This window comes from Danio rerio, chromosome 16 (assembly GCF_049306965.1).
Source record: "Danio rerio strain Tuebingen ecotype United States chromosome 16, GRCz12tu, whole genome shotgun sequence".
Taxonomy (NCBI): domain Eukaryota; kingdom Metazoa; phylum Chordata; class Actinopteri; order Cypriniformes; family Danionidae; genus Danio; species Danio rerio.
The window spans coordinates 45,740,147-45,758,212 of NC_133191.1; the positions used below are offsets into that span (position 1 = coordinate 45,740,147).

General features: G+C 34.1%; 1 protein-coding gene across 7 annotated transcripts in view; it reads left to right on the forward strand.

Annotated features, from left to right (window-relative positions):
- The window catches only part of nek11 (NIMA-related kinase 11), a 247,266-nt gene that overhangs the window by 149,561 nt on the left and 79,639 nt on the right, over positions 1-18,066 (forward strand). Inside the window, exons 17-18 of one of the 7 annotated variants that reach the window (XM_073926499.1) lie at positions 8,040-8,099; positions 10,708-12,735. The exons of 4 other annotated variants lie outside the window; for them this stretch is intronic. In XM_073926499.1, coding sequence (XP_073782600.1) covers positions 8,040-8,099; positions 10,708-10,758 — 111 coding nt within the window. In that variant the 3' untranslated portion in view covers positions 10,759-12,735. Of the gene's footprint in view, positions 1-8,039; positions 8,100-10,707; positions 12,736-18,066 lie in introns of those variants that run through there. 2 more of the 7 variants (XR_012392449.1, XM_073926502.1) reach the window with 2 other exon arrangements.

Genomic DNA, 18,066 nt, shown 5'->3' on the forward strand with positions numbered 1-18,066 from the left:
TTTATCACATTCTCTGCTCTGGACAGGACATGTCAGATACTAGAGAGCATATGATTGGTCAGAGGATTTGATGAGAATCTGAAGTATGAGTTGATGTCAAAACAATCATTGATTCATTTAGATGAAAGTGACAAACTACAAGCTTTGGATGTTTATATCTTCTAAATGCAAACTTTTTCATTATTTTAGAGCACACTAGTTTATAGATGTCTTTAAGACTAGCAAACTGATTCTAACATCTAAAAACTTTATTTTGCTCTTACTGGGACTTTAAAAACTTTTTGTAAAAAGTAATGTATTTTAAATAAAATAACTGCAACTAAAATAAATGTGTAACACAATGACTTACAAACTTTCTGTTACCGTTTTATAAATGAAACTTTTAAATTAAATTAAAAATGGAAAATTGGAAAAAAGAAAAATAATTTAAACTTAATGCCAAATAATATATAAAATGTATTAATATGTAATTAATATGTATTTTAATATTTTATTCTATTAGTTACACCTGTCCAACTTCTCGTTAACACAAATTTCTAATCAGCCAATCACATGGCAGAAACTGGTCAAGACATGTTCAAGACAATCTGCTGCAGTTCAGACCAATCATCAGAATAGGGAGGAGAGGTGATTTAATTGACTTTGAACATGCATGGCTGTTGGTGCAAGACGGGCTGCTCTGAGTATTTCAGAAACTGCTGATCTAATGGGATTTTCACCACAACCATCTTTAGGGTTCACAGAGAATTTTTCGAAAAAGAGAAAATATCCAGTGAGCGGCAGTTCTGTGGCTGCAAATGCCTTGTTGATGCCAGAGGTCTGAAGAGAATGGCCAGACTGGCTCAAGCTGATAGAAAGGCAACAATAACTCAAATAACCACTCGTTACAACCGAGGTATGTAGAAGAGCATCTCTGACTGCACAACTCGGAGGCGGATGGGCTACAGCAGCAGAAGACCACACCAGATGGCTCTCCTATCAGCTAAGAACAGGAAAATGTGGCTACAATTTGCTCAGGCTCAACAAAATTGGACAATAGAAGATTGGAAAAACGTTGCCTGGTCTGATGAGTCTCAATTTCTGCTGCAGCATTCAGATAATAGGGTCAGAATTTGGAGTTAACTACATGAATGGATCATCCTGCCTTGTATTAATGGTTCTGGCTGGTGATGGTGGTGTAATGGTGTGGCGCTTGAGTACCACTTGAGCATCGTATCAATGCCACAGCCTACCTGAGTATTGTTGTATGTCCAAGACCACAGTGTACCCATCTTCTGATGACAACTTCCTGCTGGAAAACGTGCATAAAACACAAACCATCTCCGACTGGTTTCTTGAATGTGACAATGAGTTCACTGTAATCAAATGGTCTCCACAGTCACCAGATCTCAATCCAATAGAACACCTTTGGGATTTGGTGAAATGGAAGATTCGCATCGTGGATGTGCAGCCGAAAAATCTGCAGCAACTGCGTGATGCTTAAGTCATGTGATATTTAAGATTTGTGGAGTCATAGAACTGCGGAGAACTCAAAATCACAAGTCAACCACAAGTCTCAACAACACTAATACTGCTGGCACCTCAGCTGAAATCCTGCCTCTGCTTTCATTTGATTGAAAAATGAAAAAGACGTGAGTAACGTAGCTTGCTTTTTCCACTCAGAGTTGACTTTTGTTTTACGGCAAGCCCAAGAGCAAAAACCGCAAGGCACAGCAATGCAGTTAAAACGAGAAGCGCACAGGGTGGATAAGCAGCGCACACAACACTCGTGGCTTTTAGTAAATCCTTCAAAAAAGGCACCTCTCAACGCAAAAAGCGCATTCGGTGTGATCGGCCCCTTAGGCAGTTCTGAAGGCAAAAGTGGGTCCAAACCGGCACTAGCAAGGTGTACCTAATAAAGTGGCCGGTGAGTGTATGCATTAGTTAAATATACATTATTAAAATGTGACATTTAGGTTGTTTTTTTTAATCAGACAATTGATAATTGACAGCTCATGTAAGGACAGATGGATAAAAACTAATGAAAGCTCTTCTGGCTTTCAGAATATGCCGGTTATTTGTAGAATCGTCACCTTTGATTGACGAGGTTTGATTTCACATCTAAATAAAGCCTTACAGTCGATCTGCTGTGGAAAGTGATCTGGTTTTGATATCTTGAGTGGATAAAAATCCACATATCTGCAGTTTGCAGCCTTGATCTATTGTGTTCTCAGCAGAACGCCTGATAGACTGTAAGGTCAACAACCCGAACTTCCTTTGTGTTCATGACCACACATGATATAACCTTGTGTGTAAAAACAGCATGCCGGAACATTAGTCAAGTGAAAGGCAACCTGTTTTTGCTCTGAGAAACATTTTTTTTAATTCACACAATTCCTGCAAGCTCACCTTTGAAACATTATGTTCATGCTCTACTGAAGAAAGTCATGTTGTTTTGGAAAGTCATGGGGACATTTATGACAGATCTTTAATTTTTTAAGCCCAGGACGCACCAAGCCAATGAAAAATAGAGGTCATGAAAACTGTGCTGTTGACTTCCGGCGACTGCTTCTGTTTCCGTCTAGACCAAAAAGACAACCAATTGAAATGAGAACACACATTATGTACATGAGAGGATATATCTTTCTATACCTTTCTATAAGAGTTGCTTCCAAACACATCTACCTGGGTCTTTTGTCTGTAATTAGCTCAGATCTACCTCTTCTGACATGTCTTCAAATTTGAGTAATTCGTTCATGTGACTGACAGTCTAAGCATAACCAATGCACACAGTCTGAGCGAGAAACACTCATGATTAGTTCACCTTTTAAGTCTTTGGGTTTTTGTCTGAATGATCTTTTATTTAGAAAAATCTTTTATTTAAAAAAATGACCATATTTACTCGGGTACACCTTGGTCACTTGAGCACCCACATTTAACCCACAAGCAGCAAAATGAGTAAGAAACAGACGTCTTTGGAAAGTTTCTTTGTAAAGGAGAAAAGGCTCAGTGAAGGACCCATAAACTGCCAAGAAATATACCCGCAACCCATTTGTCAACAAATCAGGTGAATCCAGCATGCCTGTGCGAGATCAACTGCTGGAGATTGCAAATGATGGCGGCCTTTTAGGGGCTGTTTGCATATCGCATCTTTTCTAGAGTTCATGCAAATTCGTTATATCCAATGGTGGTGTGCGGCTTGCTTGCGCCTTCCAGGTGAATCCAGTTAAATGAACGCCACGAGCGCACCGCGAGTTATGTGACAAGGACTGACCATTTAGCTTCATACTTTGTTTGGAATATACAAATTTTGGTAGACTAATTATCTTAGACAAACACAGAACACCCAAACACTACAGTGCTTTGTAGTTTTCTCCATAAATAAAACTTGTATCGGAATGACAGGAATGTTGTGTCAGCTTGTGATCCTCTGAGGAAGCAGTGGATAACAGAGATAGATCGATCTGTGCAGCAGTCGCCGTTCAGCTGACTGACGGACGCGCTCCGTATAAAGGCGGTTTTCAGATTAGCCTCTGAATACACGTTTTAAGATTTGGGTGTGTTTTTAAAAAGAAATTAATCTTCAACCCAACCTGCACAACTAAGTCACTCCCTGAAAGAACTCTGAAGTCACAAAGAATATTTGTTCAAAATAAAAGAATCATTTAAGAACAACCCATCTCTATTATGTACTGTTTTCACAATACTTTTCGCTCACCAAAGATGGACTCACTTGTGGAAAAATGTCTGATGATCAATATCGTTTTCAAATATTTAACAAATGAAACAAATGAGCTGGCTTCGTGTTCCCTCTTGTCTTGCTTAGTTGGCTTGGTTTTGTAACTTCAGTTTTTGTTCTCGCGCTCTGATTTGTGGCTGAACAGCCAATCAGAGCTCTGTCTTTTGCAGACAAACTTCCATCTACGTGAGCCTGATGGGAGATAACACAAGAAAAACACGAAGCAAGCTAGCATGAATGACGTTTACCTTTTTTTGGCATTTACAGTACGGGGCTTTTAAAGCTTGATTCTGATTGATTGTTGAATGAGAATGCAGTTTTTTAGGGAAATGCAAAGCTAAAGTATATGCAAACATGTTTTAACTGCTTGCCAAATGATGTCTTAGGTGTTAACAGTTGTTCGCATAAACTTGGACCAATATTATTTTTATTTAACTGCCATTAGCAGGTAATTAAGAGTCTAAAAACCTCACATTTGTTTTGCAGTTAATCTGGGGACACTTTATTTTACGTTATCCTTGTTACAAAGTAGAATTTTATAAATTTATTGGTTAATTAATTTATTTTTTTGTTTTTTTAAATTTTTTAATCATTTTTTTACCTTTATTTTTATATCGTTTTATGCAATTGTGCCAAAGTGAAGGACAAAAAGTCATAATATTTCTGTTTGTATTACTTATTCAGCATATCAGACCGGTTACAGTGATAGAATGCCAATGTACTGTTCAAAAACCTCTGTTTAATATGAATGTCACTGTTTAACGGTGATACACAGATGAGCAGCTCAGTATAATCACTTTAAGCTAATCATTAATATAAGAAGTAGACCAAACCCATATCCTGTTTCTAACTCTTTTGAATGTTACCAAGTACTTAAATCTCATTACACTAAAACACTAACACTATGAAATTAAGTGTTATAGTACATTATTTTCAAGTATGCTTTTTTCTATAATAAATACATTAAAAGTATGCTAAAAGCACTTTCTCACAATAGATTGTTTGAAGGAGTTATTGCCACGCCACTTCAATGGAATAAACTAGCAATTAGATCAGACTATAGACAACACTTCTGCATATACGAAAACATCTTTTGACAGTATCCTAGATATTTCATTATATATTTAATAATTGGGTAAAACTCCTCTTTAGGCAACACTCTTCACAATACACACACACACACACAAACACACACACACACACACACACTTAAAATATGTGAGAAATAGAGAAAGAAAGGTTGTGAAAGCACACAGAGACATGAAAAATTCCTCTACTGATCCAAACACACTCAGTCGACTGGGTCTCATTTGCATTCATTATTCAAAAAGATGTTCATTTTAGAGGAATATGTAAATATAAGCTCTTGTAGAGGCAGAAACATGGCCGAGCTTTAGTAGAGCACTTCGCCGGTTGCATTATTTAAAACTCGGCTTGGTTACACCAGTGCACCGTCGTGACCAGGAAATGGGTCACATGTCTGATTGGTTCACAGACAGCAGAGGAAATTAATGTTATAATCAAACATACATAGATCTGTAAGAAATATTACGAGACTTCTTCCAAATTATTGTTGGTTCTCTGGATTTTACTTTAATAATTCTCTTTATATCATTTTAACTGTCCCACTAGGGGAAAAAAAGTTTCAGATTGCATTTCTGAACTCCTAATATTGCTAGTTAACACTCTCAATGCATTTTTTTCAACACATCCTAAAATTTCTAAAATATCAGCCTCTACCAAATAGTTGATATGTCGGTTTATTGTAAAAGTACCAGAATCAATACATACACTATGAAAAATCTGAAAATATGAAGTGTAAGACCAATTTATTTAAAAACATAATCAAAATAAATCATTTTTGAATACTACATCACCTTTATTTTTTTAAATGTGCCGTAAAATGTTTCAGGTTCGTATTTAACGTTTTCTTGTTGTTGTCTTTTTTTGTTTTTTACAATAAAACCAATATCAAAACAGTGAAACAGGATTTTATTTTATTTTTTTTTTTTTTTGTAAACCAACAGTGCTGTTTGTGTACAGAATTACTAAAAACAGTCATTCTTTAAACCAACAGTGCTGTTTGTGTACAGAATTACTAAAAACAGTTATTCTTTAAATCATTATTTAAAACAGTCAAAAATAGGGTCAACCATTTGGTAGAGCAGGCAGTTTAAGGGTTTAAGCCACACACTGTTGTACACCAATTAAACTAACAAAATCAGTTTTGAATTTTGAGTGTAATGTTGAAAACTTTTTTAGATAAAAAATATTTTATTGCTAAAACTGCAAATAAGTCCACTGAATAATAATGATAATCCCAAAAAAATCCATATGTGTTTATCCAATAAATAAATAAATAAATAAATAAACATACTGTGCTATGTAGAATAAAAAAAATAAATTGAGCTAGGTACTGAGGAAATATAGCTACTATTTAAAGTAAACTGGATTTAAATTAATTGTGTAAAATCTGCCTTTTTTTAAGCATGTGTAACAACTAAACCTCCTCTACATCTTGCCCCGCAGGTGGGGTAAATAGTAACATTTTTACTCCTGGCATTTTTGGCAATACTGCACAGAAACCATAAGTCCAGCGATCATGCAACCTGTGCTCATTTGTAGGAGAGGTATATGTGTTGTTGGTTAAAAAATAAGGTTTGTCTAACCCCATTACTTTTTCAGTAATTGGCCAAAACTAAAAAGGCCCCACTCTCCCCTACACCTTCATTTAAAAAAAAATAAAAAGAATGAAAAAAAAAAAAGAATAATGTTACGTTCAGAGAACTTCCTGATGCTACACATGTCGTATATACAGTTTAATGAAAGTCGAAAGCAATTTGTTTGCTACTTTTGTATATTTGTCTTATTAGTTTAGTAAAATCACTGTCCACTGAGACTTTAATCTCCAATTCTTTCTTTCCATCACAGAAATGTAAGGATCTGCCATCTTGGTTTCTGTCTGTTCTCGCGGGAAACTCATTTTCTTATTGAGTGTGATTCAATGTCCTTACACTAATTTTAATTTAGCAAACTAATTTTTAAAATCTTCTTATTTAGGTAAAAAGTAACTCGAGTTAAATTTTTTAAAAAGTATGCGATACTTAGAAAGGTAATATTATTATGTAGCTCACATTACAGACACTCACGATAGCATGTCTTAAATAAATTCTTTTTAATATTAACTTTTTTTTTAAGTATCAACATTTGTTTGCTGGAAATGGCAATATGTCAGTATAAAATGTCCCATGTTTTTAGACCTTAAATACTGAGAAAAATGTGTATATGTACACATAATTTTGCACACACACACACACACACACACACACACACAGACACACACACACACACACACACACACTTTAAATTACTTTTTTTAAGAGAACATTCATTCATTTTCCTTCGGCTTAGTCCCTTTATTCATCAGAGGTCACCACAGTCGAATAAACTGCCAACTTATCCAGCATAAGTTTTACACAGTGGATGCCCTTCTAGCTGCCTTCCAGTACTGGGAAAAATCCATACACCCTTGCATTTACACTCATACACTATGGCAAATTTAGCTTATTCAGTTCACCTATAAAGCATGTGTTTGGACTGTGGAGGAAACAGGAGACCGAAAGGAAACCCACGCAAACACGAGGAGAACACCCAAATGCCATACCTGAAATGAAAAACACATCTTTAAAACAATATCCGGTATGAATTTAAAACTAAACTGACCATGTTGCTGTACAGAAAACTCCACCAGAGTTCTGCAATTAAGCTAGGCCCTAAGCTCCACCCACTTCTGTTAAAACACCTTGAAACTTGATTATTTTGCAAACAACAAAAAAAGAAAGAATTATTTTGTACACAACTAGTAACTTTTGAATAGTTTTTAATTTCTTAATATTTTGTAGTTCATTTGTGTCATTCACAATGTTTCATGGGATTGTAGTTCTTTCAGTCATTAATGGTGTTACACAGTGTTAAACATCTGACTTTTTGTCTGTTCTTTGCATATTTCTCTCTTTAAAATCATAGTTTGTGATTCTCCTTGAATGATTCATGGTTTACAATACTTTAACAGAGAGTTGTTTACAGTCTCTCTTGGAAAAATGTATGTAAAAAATGCTTCTTAGTACTGAAACATGACAGGCACTGGTTATATGACTAACAATCAACCAATAATATTTGATTCTTAGGCCTTTCTGTTTTGCAAAAAATTTCAAACCTGGATCTTGATGTAAACTCTGTTGAGAAAGCCTACTCTTTCTCTGTCAGTGAACCTTAGATTTATATGAAATCCAGGCATATAAACTGTGCTATTCTTTGTCAGGTTCTGGTTTTTATGCTGCGCTGTATCTGTACAATCAGCGTGACGGCAGATCAAAGGAAGGTAGGACATGGATCCTCCGAGGATCAAAAAAAAAAAAAAAGTTAAATTTTCCAATGTTTTTACTTGAGATGTTGCCATGGGAACTGGTCAAAGAGCGTGAAATCACCCATCCAGAAGAAGCTGGAGGGTTTCTGGGTATAGAGGATCTATCATTTGCAAACTGCAGCATTGGGCTACAGTACAATATCAGAGTGAGCTGGAAAACAGCAGCTTTGCGTCTTATTCATGGTTGTTGGGCACATATCAGAGCTCAACAAGATTTAAAGTGACCATGAAATCAAACTGAATAAAGTTTATATTTATGGAATATAGCCCATTAATCTTACATTATTTGATATGTTCATCATCCATTCATTATGTTTTTTTTAAAGATGTTTAACTGGATTGAGATCTGATGACAGTGGAGGCCATCTGAGTATAGTAAACTCATTATGATGTTCAAGAAATCAGAGATGAGTTGTGCTGTGTGATGTGGTTAGGTGGTGTTTCTACAGTGGTTCAGGTTGTAGAGTTGCAGGATTACTAAAACTGAATTACTTATATATAAAGAATGGAAATCATCACAGTTATTGTGTCACTATATTATATTGCAATATGTAGCAGTATAAAGGGGGAGTTCACACACAAAAAAAAAAAAATTCTCACTATATAGTCTCCCTGAAGGGGTTCCAAACCAAGTTTCTTTGTTGACGTTGCTGTTGTTGTTGTTGAACACAAAATAAGATATTTTAAGATAAATTCTGGTCCTAATAACTGAACATCCAGCCTGATCTCATGAGAAAGTGTAAGTATTTTACGTTTTGTCAGTTTAGAGGCTCTCTTGTACAAATTTGTACGAGTTTAAAAAGGAGGCGTGGCAACAAACCCCACCCCTAAACCCAACAGTCATTGGGTAATAAGCAAATCATAATAAATTGTACAAATTAGATTGTATAGATTCATACGAATTAGTTACTCAATCAAAAAGTTTCAAATTGCCATGAAATTGCATTGGAGCATCACAGCTAAAATTGAGACTCAGATGTATGCAATTTTTTAGATCTAGTTTTATATTGGCTAGTTTGGGTGATCCAAACAATATAGTGCTTGTTGATCCAGCATCAACTGTAGCCTTGTTTTGTGTTTTTATCTGAAAGGAGTGTGACTGATGTGCTCTTCTGCTGCTGTAGCTCTTCTGCTTCAAGGTTTCTGCTTCATGTGTTGTTTGTTGAGAGATACTCTTCTGCAGACCATGGTTGTAACAGGTGTTTATTTTTAGTTATTGTTTACATTCTATGAGTTAAACCAGTCTAGGGATCCACTTTTGATCTGTGGCATATACAGAACTGACTCTCACTGGATATTTACTCTTTTTCTCTGTCCATTCTTCCTAAAACATAAAAATGGTTGCGTCTTCCAATAGAACAGCAGTTTCTGAAATACACGGGTGCTGTTTACTCTAGTGCATATTGGATTTAAAATGCACACATTTGTTAGTTAAGAAGTTTTGTTAGTTAAACTTTTGAAAATGAAGGTGTGTTTATCCATAGTCGCTCTCTGAATGATTTACTGGATTATTAAGTAACATTCCCTAATTCGTCAAGCCCCTCTAATAAGACCAATACTCTCATATGAGCAAAAGTTCATGATAAAAGTTTTTTATTACAAAAAAACTATTTATCAAATGTTTTTAATTAAAGCAGGAATCACTGGTAATGTATTTATTATAAACAAAATACAAGCAATGTAATGTAATTGTAATGACAACTCAACTTTAAAATTGAAAAAGCAGTGAAGTGCAGTGCAGCACCGTTTCTTTCTTTTTCGTTATTTAGTTAAGTATAGATACTGGCAAAATATGCACATGCTCAATAAATGTAATTTATCATTCAGTTTAGGCTGTATAGTGTGGTCAGAGATCAATTTTCCTGAAACAAATAAAAAGCCAGTGTGGACGAGGAGCATTTTCATTATACAATACCATTTTAAGAACTCAAATGCGCCAGTGGGTAGGTGTCAGTTGCTGGAGGGCCGCAGTCTGCACAGTTTAGCTTTAACCCTAATTAAACACACCTGATCAAATTAATTGAGTCCTTCAGACTTGTTTTGAACTTCCAGGTAAGGCGATTGAAGCAGGGTCAGAACTAAACTGTGCAGAGCTGCAGCACTCCAGAAACTGAGTTTGACATCGCTGCATAAACAGCACCTTAGTCTGACATCAACCACGTCACGTTTAATGTCAGTTTGAACTTTAGCATATCATCTTTACCATGTTTACTTGCCTAAATGCTGCCATGTGATTAACTGATTAGACATATGCATTGCTGTTGAATGGGTGTCTCTAACTCTATAATGATAAATAATGACAAAACAAAGGAAAGACAAACTAGTGTAACTATCATTTTGTGTTGACTTTAAAAAGATGTAAAAGCTTTATTAGTTTAAAAAGCAAAGTTTTAAAAGAGATAATCTAAACATAAATCCACAATCAGTTGTATCACAAACAAAAATTCTAATCAACTGTATTACAATAGCCAATTACAATCAGATCACCCTAATTAGAAAATCAAGAACAACAGCAGGACTTCAGACAGCTGGAGAGGATTGATTCTCATTTTCCTGCACTCAGGTGACCGTCACTCTGAACATGAGAAAGAAAATAAACTTCAGCTGTCAGTAATGTTTCAGGAATTCAGGACACAGATGGGGAGCACCTGACTGAAGCAGCCCAGTCCAACTCTCATTAAGGCCAGCAGTGCAACAATAAAACTTTTTTTTTATTACAAATGACAAAAATGTAATAATCCTAATTTTCATTAAAACACAAAACACTACTGTGAGAAATTTTACAGTTATTTGCTGCAAAAAAAATGTCAGTGTCCATTGAAATACCACAGTTGAAGTCAAAATTTTAGCCCCCTTTGAATTTTTTATTCTTTTTTAAATATTTCCCAATTGATGTTTAACAGAGCAAGGACATTTTCACAGTATGTTTAATAATATTTTTTCTTCTAGAGAAAGTCTTATTTGTTTTATTTCAGCTAGAATAAAAGCGGTTTTAATTTTTAAACACCATTTTAAGGTCAAAATTATTAGCCCCTTTAAGCTATATATATTTTTTCGATATTCTACAGAACAAACCATCATTATACAATAACTTGCCTAATTACCCTAACCTGCCTAGTTACCCTAATTAACCTAGTTAAGCCTTTAAATGTCACTCTAAGCTGTATAGAAGTGTCTTGAAAATATCTATTCAAATATTATTTACTGCCATCATGGCAAAGATTAAATAGATCAGTTGTTAATATTGAGTTATTAAAACTATTATGTTTAGAAATGTTTTGAAGAAATCTTATATATATTAGAAATTTGCTGTATTCTAATTTAATTAAAGAAATCAAGTACAGCTACTGTAGTTGAAGACAAAAATAAGACAGTGACTAATGAAAAAAATTACTTATTAACATCTTGCATCACAAAATGTATTTAAAATAGATTAAATTACTTTTATAACATTTTAAATGGATTTAATAACAGTAAATAATAAAAAATAATGTTGCACGTGATCTTGTCACTTGTTTGGAGTTTATTAAATTAAAGAGTAAATACTAAAAATAAAGGGTTTTGTACTGCCAGTGTAAAATGCAAATAAATTACAGTAAAAATACTGTAAATTGTCATACTGTAAAAGTAAAGTGTGGTAATGTGCATTTTACCATAAAATAAGTTGCGGTAAGGCTTTTTTACTGTCAAGTTAAATTGTGGAATAGGGCCCTGCTACTGTAAAACACATTTACATGTAAATTACTGTAAAGGAGCAGTTGTTGCCAGTAGGTTACAGCAAAAATACAATAAAATACCTTACAGTGTAAAGATGAGCCAAAACTGGGTTAGTGAACAAGACAATGATCCCAAACACAGCAGCAACAGATGAAAAAGAAAACAATCAAACAATCAAGAGGTTCAGTTGTCCAGACAAAGTCTAGAACTCATCCTGACTCAAATACTGTAGCGAGAGCTGTGCAAAGTAAGTAAATAAATAAATAAAATATCCTCCAGAATGATCTGAGAGACTAAGAAGATCATCCAGAAAACCACCACTTTAAACATTTACTGCTAAAATGGATCTTTAGTCATCTGAATCACAGGTTTGTCACTCAACTTTTCTATCTTGACTTTATTTTTGTCAAATACACATCTACTGTAGTTTACCAGTAACTTAATGTAAATTAATTACAGCCAAAACAATTACTGCACCATTTATCTTGCTGTATGTATTTACAGTATTTCATATCTTCCCTGTAAAATATGCAGTAACTTTTACAATGCAACTTTAAAATACAGTAACATACTCTGTAACTCTCCTACAGTTCATATACAGTTAAAGACAAAATTAATTAATTTACAAAAATCGTTAATAGTCTGATATGTTGTTAATCTGAGGTTTTATCATCAAAATTTTAAGATCTGCCAAGCACCACATCGTTCGGATATAGAAACCACAGTATTCAATGAGGTATTTTAAATAGATTTTATTCAAATACCCATCTCTGACACTCACCTTGAGTCCAAAAACTAAGCGGTGATGCAGAATGCGCTCCTGCTGCGTGAGTTTACAGGCAGTGGAGTAAATGTCATGAGCAAATGTCAGCAGACAGTCAAAAAAAAAAAAAAAAAAAAAAAACACACCCTAAAATGTGTTTGAAATTCTCCTGAAAAGCAGCATCTGGTAAGTCTGCCAGGTACAGAATAATTACAATGTAGGTTTCCCTGGGTTAGTGGTAATTTATACCAAACGGTAATCTCTCCCGAGGACCGGCTCGCTTTAGCACAGCTCAATTAGTTTAATTCCACAGGACTCGCAGTATGTTAATATATGCCTCAGTTTCTCTCCTTCAAGATCAGCCTTCACTCACTGTAAAACCAGATTCCTGCTCTACAACATTTACAGGATTAGTTGTGGAAAATCTGCATGTTTTCAGAGCTCTCTTAATGAAGACTAGTTAAAAGTGCTCTGGTGGTGAGAATGTTCAGTAACATTAATATTAATAATTACTTGGTCAAGTTTTACATATCTAGTTTAAATACGTTTAAGAGATGGTTCACCCAAAAATGAAAATGTACTTACTATTTACTCACTTTTGTTCGGTTTCAAACCTTACAAGTTTTACATATCCAGACATAGTCTTTAAAGACTTTAAAGGGAAAATTCACCCCAAAATGAAAACTGACTCATTATTTACTCACTCTTGTGTAGTGTCAAACCTTTGAGTATATTTTTCTTTCTGTTGAACTCAAAGAAGATATTTTGAAGAATGTTGGTAGCTTGTAGACTTCCATAGTCGGAAAAAAATTACTATGAGTGCCAGGTTCTTTTGTGTTCAACAGGATATTTTTTTATATAATTACAATAATTTCTTTTGCGTTTTACATATCTAGACATAGTATTTAACAACATTAAACAGAGAGTTCACCCAAAATAAAAATGTATTCACTTTTTACTTACTCTTGTGTAGCTTCAGACTTTTGTGAATATTTTTTCTTTTTTCTGAGAACAAAAGAAGATACTTTGAAGAATGTTGGACGGTAGCCATTGATTTTAGAGCTTAGAGCGGGCCCAAAAAATTCAACCCGACCCTACTGGAGCCCATTCACTTTGTGTACAAGCCTGACGTGGTCCAACGCATTAACTGTAACTATGAGCCAGAGCCCGATTTAAACCCTGATTATTTTTCAATACATAGGCCATTAAAACAGGTGTTCTTAACTACAATTTTAGTTGATTGAACTACATAAATTATTTTATATTAACCTTAACAAATGATGTCACAAGGATGAAGCATGTAAACTGTATTGCTTGTTCATTCAGAATGGATCGTAACAAAAGAGGACATTGGCTGCAATAGTTGGGAGCAATTTTCCAACATTCTTCAAAATGTCTTCTTTTTTGTTCAACGACATTTTTTCAATTAATATTAATAATTACTTCAAGTTTCTCATATCTAGACATGGTATTTAAAGACATTAATGGGATAGTTCACCCCAAAATGAAACTTCACTGTTTACTCACTCTCAGACTTCAGTTTCAAACTTATAGGTTTTATCTTTCTTTCTGTTGAACCCTAAAGTAGATATTTTAAAGAATATTGGTAAGCTGGTGTACCCATTAACTTTTATTGTAGGAAAACAAATGGCTATGGGTGCCAGATTCCAACATTTATCAAAAAGTTTTCTTTTGTGTTCAACATGAAAACAAACCTGAAATATGTTTTGAACAAGTACAGGGTGAGTAAACGATGACAGTTTTCTATTTTGGGTGAACTATCCCTTTAAATATCAAACATTTCTGAACACGCTGTAAATGGTGAGAACATATTTCAAAATAAATTATTACTTGAAATTAATATTATCAATATTAATATTACTTAATTAATAAATACCATAATTATTTAAAGTATATTAATAAAAGATGTATAAATTCATTAATAGGTTAGAAAGTAGATAGATAAGTAAATAAAACAATCCCTGATTTGGGTTTAGAATTTTAATAATGAATACAAATAAATGTCTAATCTTCATACAGTTGAAGTCAGAATTATTAGCCCCCTTTTGATTTTTTTCTTTTCTTTTTTTAATATTTCCCGAATGATGTTTAACAGAGCAAGGAAATTTTCACAGTATGTCTGATAATATTTCTTCGTCTGGAGAAAGTCTTATTTGTTTTATTTTGGCTAGAATAAAAGCAGTTTTTATTTTTTAAAAAACTATTTTGGGACAAAATTATTAGCCCCTTTAAGCTAATTTTTTTCGATTGTTTACAGAACAAACCATCATTATACAATAACTTGCCTAATTCCCTAACCTGCCTAGTTCATCTTATTAGCATAGTTAAGCCTTTATATGTCACTTTAAGCTGTATAGAAGTGTCTTGAAGAATATCAAGTAAAATATTATTTACTGTCATCATGACAAAGATGAATTAATCAGTTATTAGAAATAGATTTCTAAAACTATTATGCTTAGAATTGTGCTGAAACAATCTTCCCTCCATTAAACAGAAATTGAGGAAAAAAATAAACGGGTGCTAATAAGTCAAGGGGGCTAATAATTCTTAATGATTATTTTCATTATTTAAAAATAGAAGTGAATAATTAAATATGAAATAATGAGAATAATAAATAAACAGTTTTACTTATGAAAATCTACTGACGTTAGTTGACAAAATTATGAGATAATACAATAAAATTAATAGTAAATTATTAGATAAACTTATAATGATTATTTATAATGCAAAAAAATAAATTGTTTTTGAGCTAGGTACATAACCAATTGAGAACTATAGTTATACTGTACCTTAGCCTGATTCACAGTGGTAACCATTGTTAAGAACTATACAGAGGTAAGCTGTGGTAAGAACTATAGTTAAACGTTAGCTTGATTCACAGTGTAATAATGTCTAAAATAATAATAATATATAAATATTTTCAAATAAAATAAAATAATTTGCAAAAATAATAAATCATTAGAATGTCTCAAAACCTTGTGAATATTCATTAAATAAAAATAGTGACTTAACAATATTTTAATATGATTTCTTTTATTAACTTTAATCCAGGTTTCCCAGAGATGGGTTGCTGCTGGAAGGGCATCCGCTGCGTAAAAACGTGCTGGATAAGTTGGCGGTTCATTCCGCTGTGGCGACCCCTGATTAATAAAGGGACTATGACGAAAAGAAAATGAATGAATGAACTTTAATCCAGGTTTTCCATCTTTCCAAGTCTCTTGATTGACACATGCATTGAGAGAATTACTGCAAAAGCAGGACTTCATAAGAGAGCCTGAGCTTATCATGGCCATTTAGAGAGACGCAATAATAAAAGCCACTCCTGAATGTTCCTGCAGACTGTTTTCTATTACCACTTGCAGCATAAGACCCCTATTTCACTAAAGTATTCAATATGTATTTTAATCTTAATGAAAGTGAACCAGGCTCCGAGAGCACAAAAAAGAAGTTTGAAAGAACCGCAAGACCTTTTTAAGCTCCATATTCAGCAGCAGCAGCCCTCCTGATCCTTTGTTCAGTGAAGCTAATCAGCTCCAATCACGGATGCGCTCCTCCAGACTAGACCCTCATTAGACTAATACCTGTCTTTACACTATTTATAAAGCCTCAGCGAAACAAAAGAAATTCTTCAAAGTTTTAATCACTCTGCAAATAGGGATGAGACAAGCTTGTTGCCTCATAATTACAAGGCAGATGCCTGAAGGGCCATTGTTTAAGATGCTCGGGGACGAACCGCTGATTGGCGAATTTGAGATGAGGACTGAATTAATTGCTTGAAAACATTGAACTATCAGCTTACGTGTCAGATTTGCTTTCAATTTCCTGTCCTGAATTCTAATTAGTTTCTCTGGTTTGTATGTTTAGGGCTGCAGTTAGTACCGTTGTTTTTGAGCCAAGTACATAACCAATTGAGAACTGTAGTTATACCTTGCCTGATTCACAGTGGTAGCCTTTGTTAAGAACTATACAGTGGTAAGCTGTGGTAAGAACTATAGTTACATACGTACAACTATAGTTATATGTTAGCCTGATTCACAGTGTGATGATGTCTAATTTGGGGTTTTCAGGGACTTTGCATTACTATTTAATGTCTGTATACTGTACTGTACACTGCAAAAAAAAAATCCTGCTTTAAATGTTGCAGTTGAATCAAGTGAACTTTTCTGGACATTTCACTTTAAATTAGTAAAACTAATTTAAAATATTACAATAAACTTTTTATAGCTATTTTTTGTTGTTGTTGAAATCTGATTAACTTATTTAAAGTGACATAAAAACATTTTTGTCATGTCATTTTGTCATCTAATTTTTTACCAGCGTATAAAAATCAATATTATTCTGTTTAGTTGTCCATATATAATAGCATGTTATGGTCCGTTTCCACTATGTGGTATTGTAAGGTACGGTATGGTTCGGTATGCTTTCATTGCCATTTCCAGTGTCAAAAGTTACCTAAAAGTGAACCGTTTCGTACGACTTTTTAAGTACTCTTTACAAAGACTACCTACCATGGCAAAAGGGTACCAAAAGGCGGAGCTAGACGCGCAGCTCAACTCTATTGGTTTACAGAGATACGTCACTCGCTTGCAGCAAATTAGAATGAAAACAAAGGAGCCATTACAATTGATCTTAAACATTATATGGAAACCTTAAAAGACATTTAAAAATAAAAAAGTTATAAGGATTTATGCAATTTTCGAATTATTTTATTATGCAAATTTTATTATTAAATATTATTTATTATTTTTTTTATTCTCTATTGATTTGTTCCTTTGATGTGAAAAAATGTAAGCATTGTATTCCTCATTTTTTTGTATGCTATTTGAAAAAAAAGGAACCGCCATGTTTTAAATACACAGCCGATACATTACACTTTAATAATATATACATATAGTGACGAGCCATGGTCGACCCAACTCAAACAAACCTTGTCGTCATCTTGATGAACAGCCACAAAGCCAAGAAGAAGAGCAGATAACATATCGGAGCATGTAAGGGGACGGTGTAAAGCCACATAAAACAAAACAAAAATACGATGTATATGCCAAGTTCAGCGGCTAATCAACCGGAATCAGCTGAGGTGACAAGACGGCGAGCAGCGAGACCTAGCTGTTACTCAAGTGGCCACGCCCTTAATAATGCAAACTTAATATAACTTAATGTAAACAAAACGGATGAGTTATGAAAAATTGCACCCCCTCACAGTTGTCATGAAGAGTAATATTAGCTGTATGAACTAAAATCATTCTTTGTAGCAGGCTGTAAATACCTTTTTGTCTGCTGTAAAGTTGGCCATTGAAACAGTGGGGTGAATCTGCTCTATTACGGAGCCAGGACAGGAATTTCGAAGAATTGCAGTTTTAGTTACTTCCGTATTTATTTCACGAGGGAGAACAGGAGGTTGACGCTTAATTTTAGCTA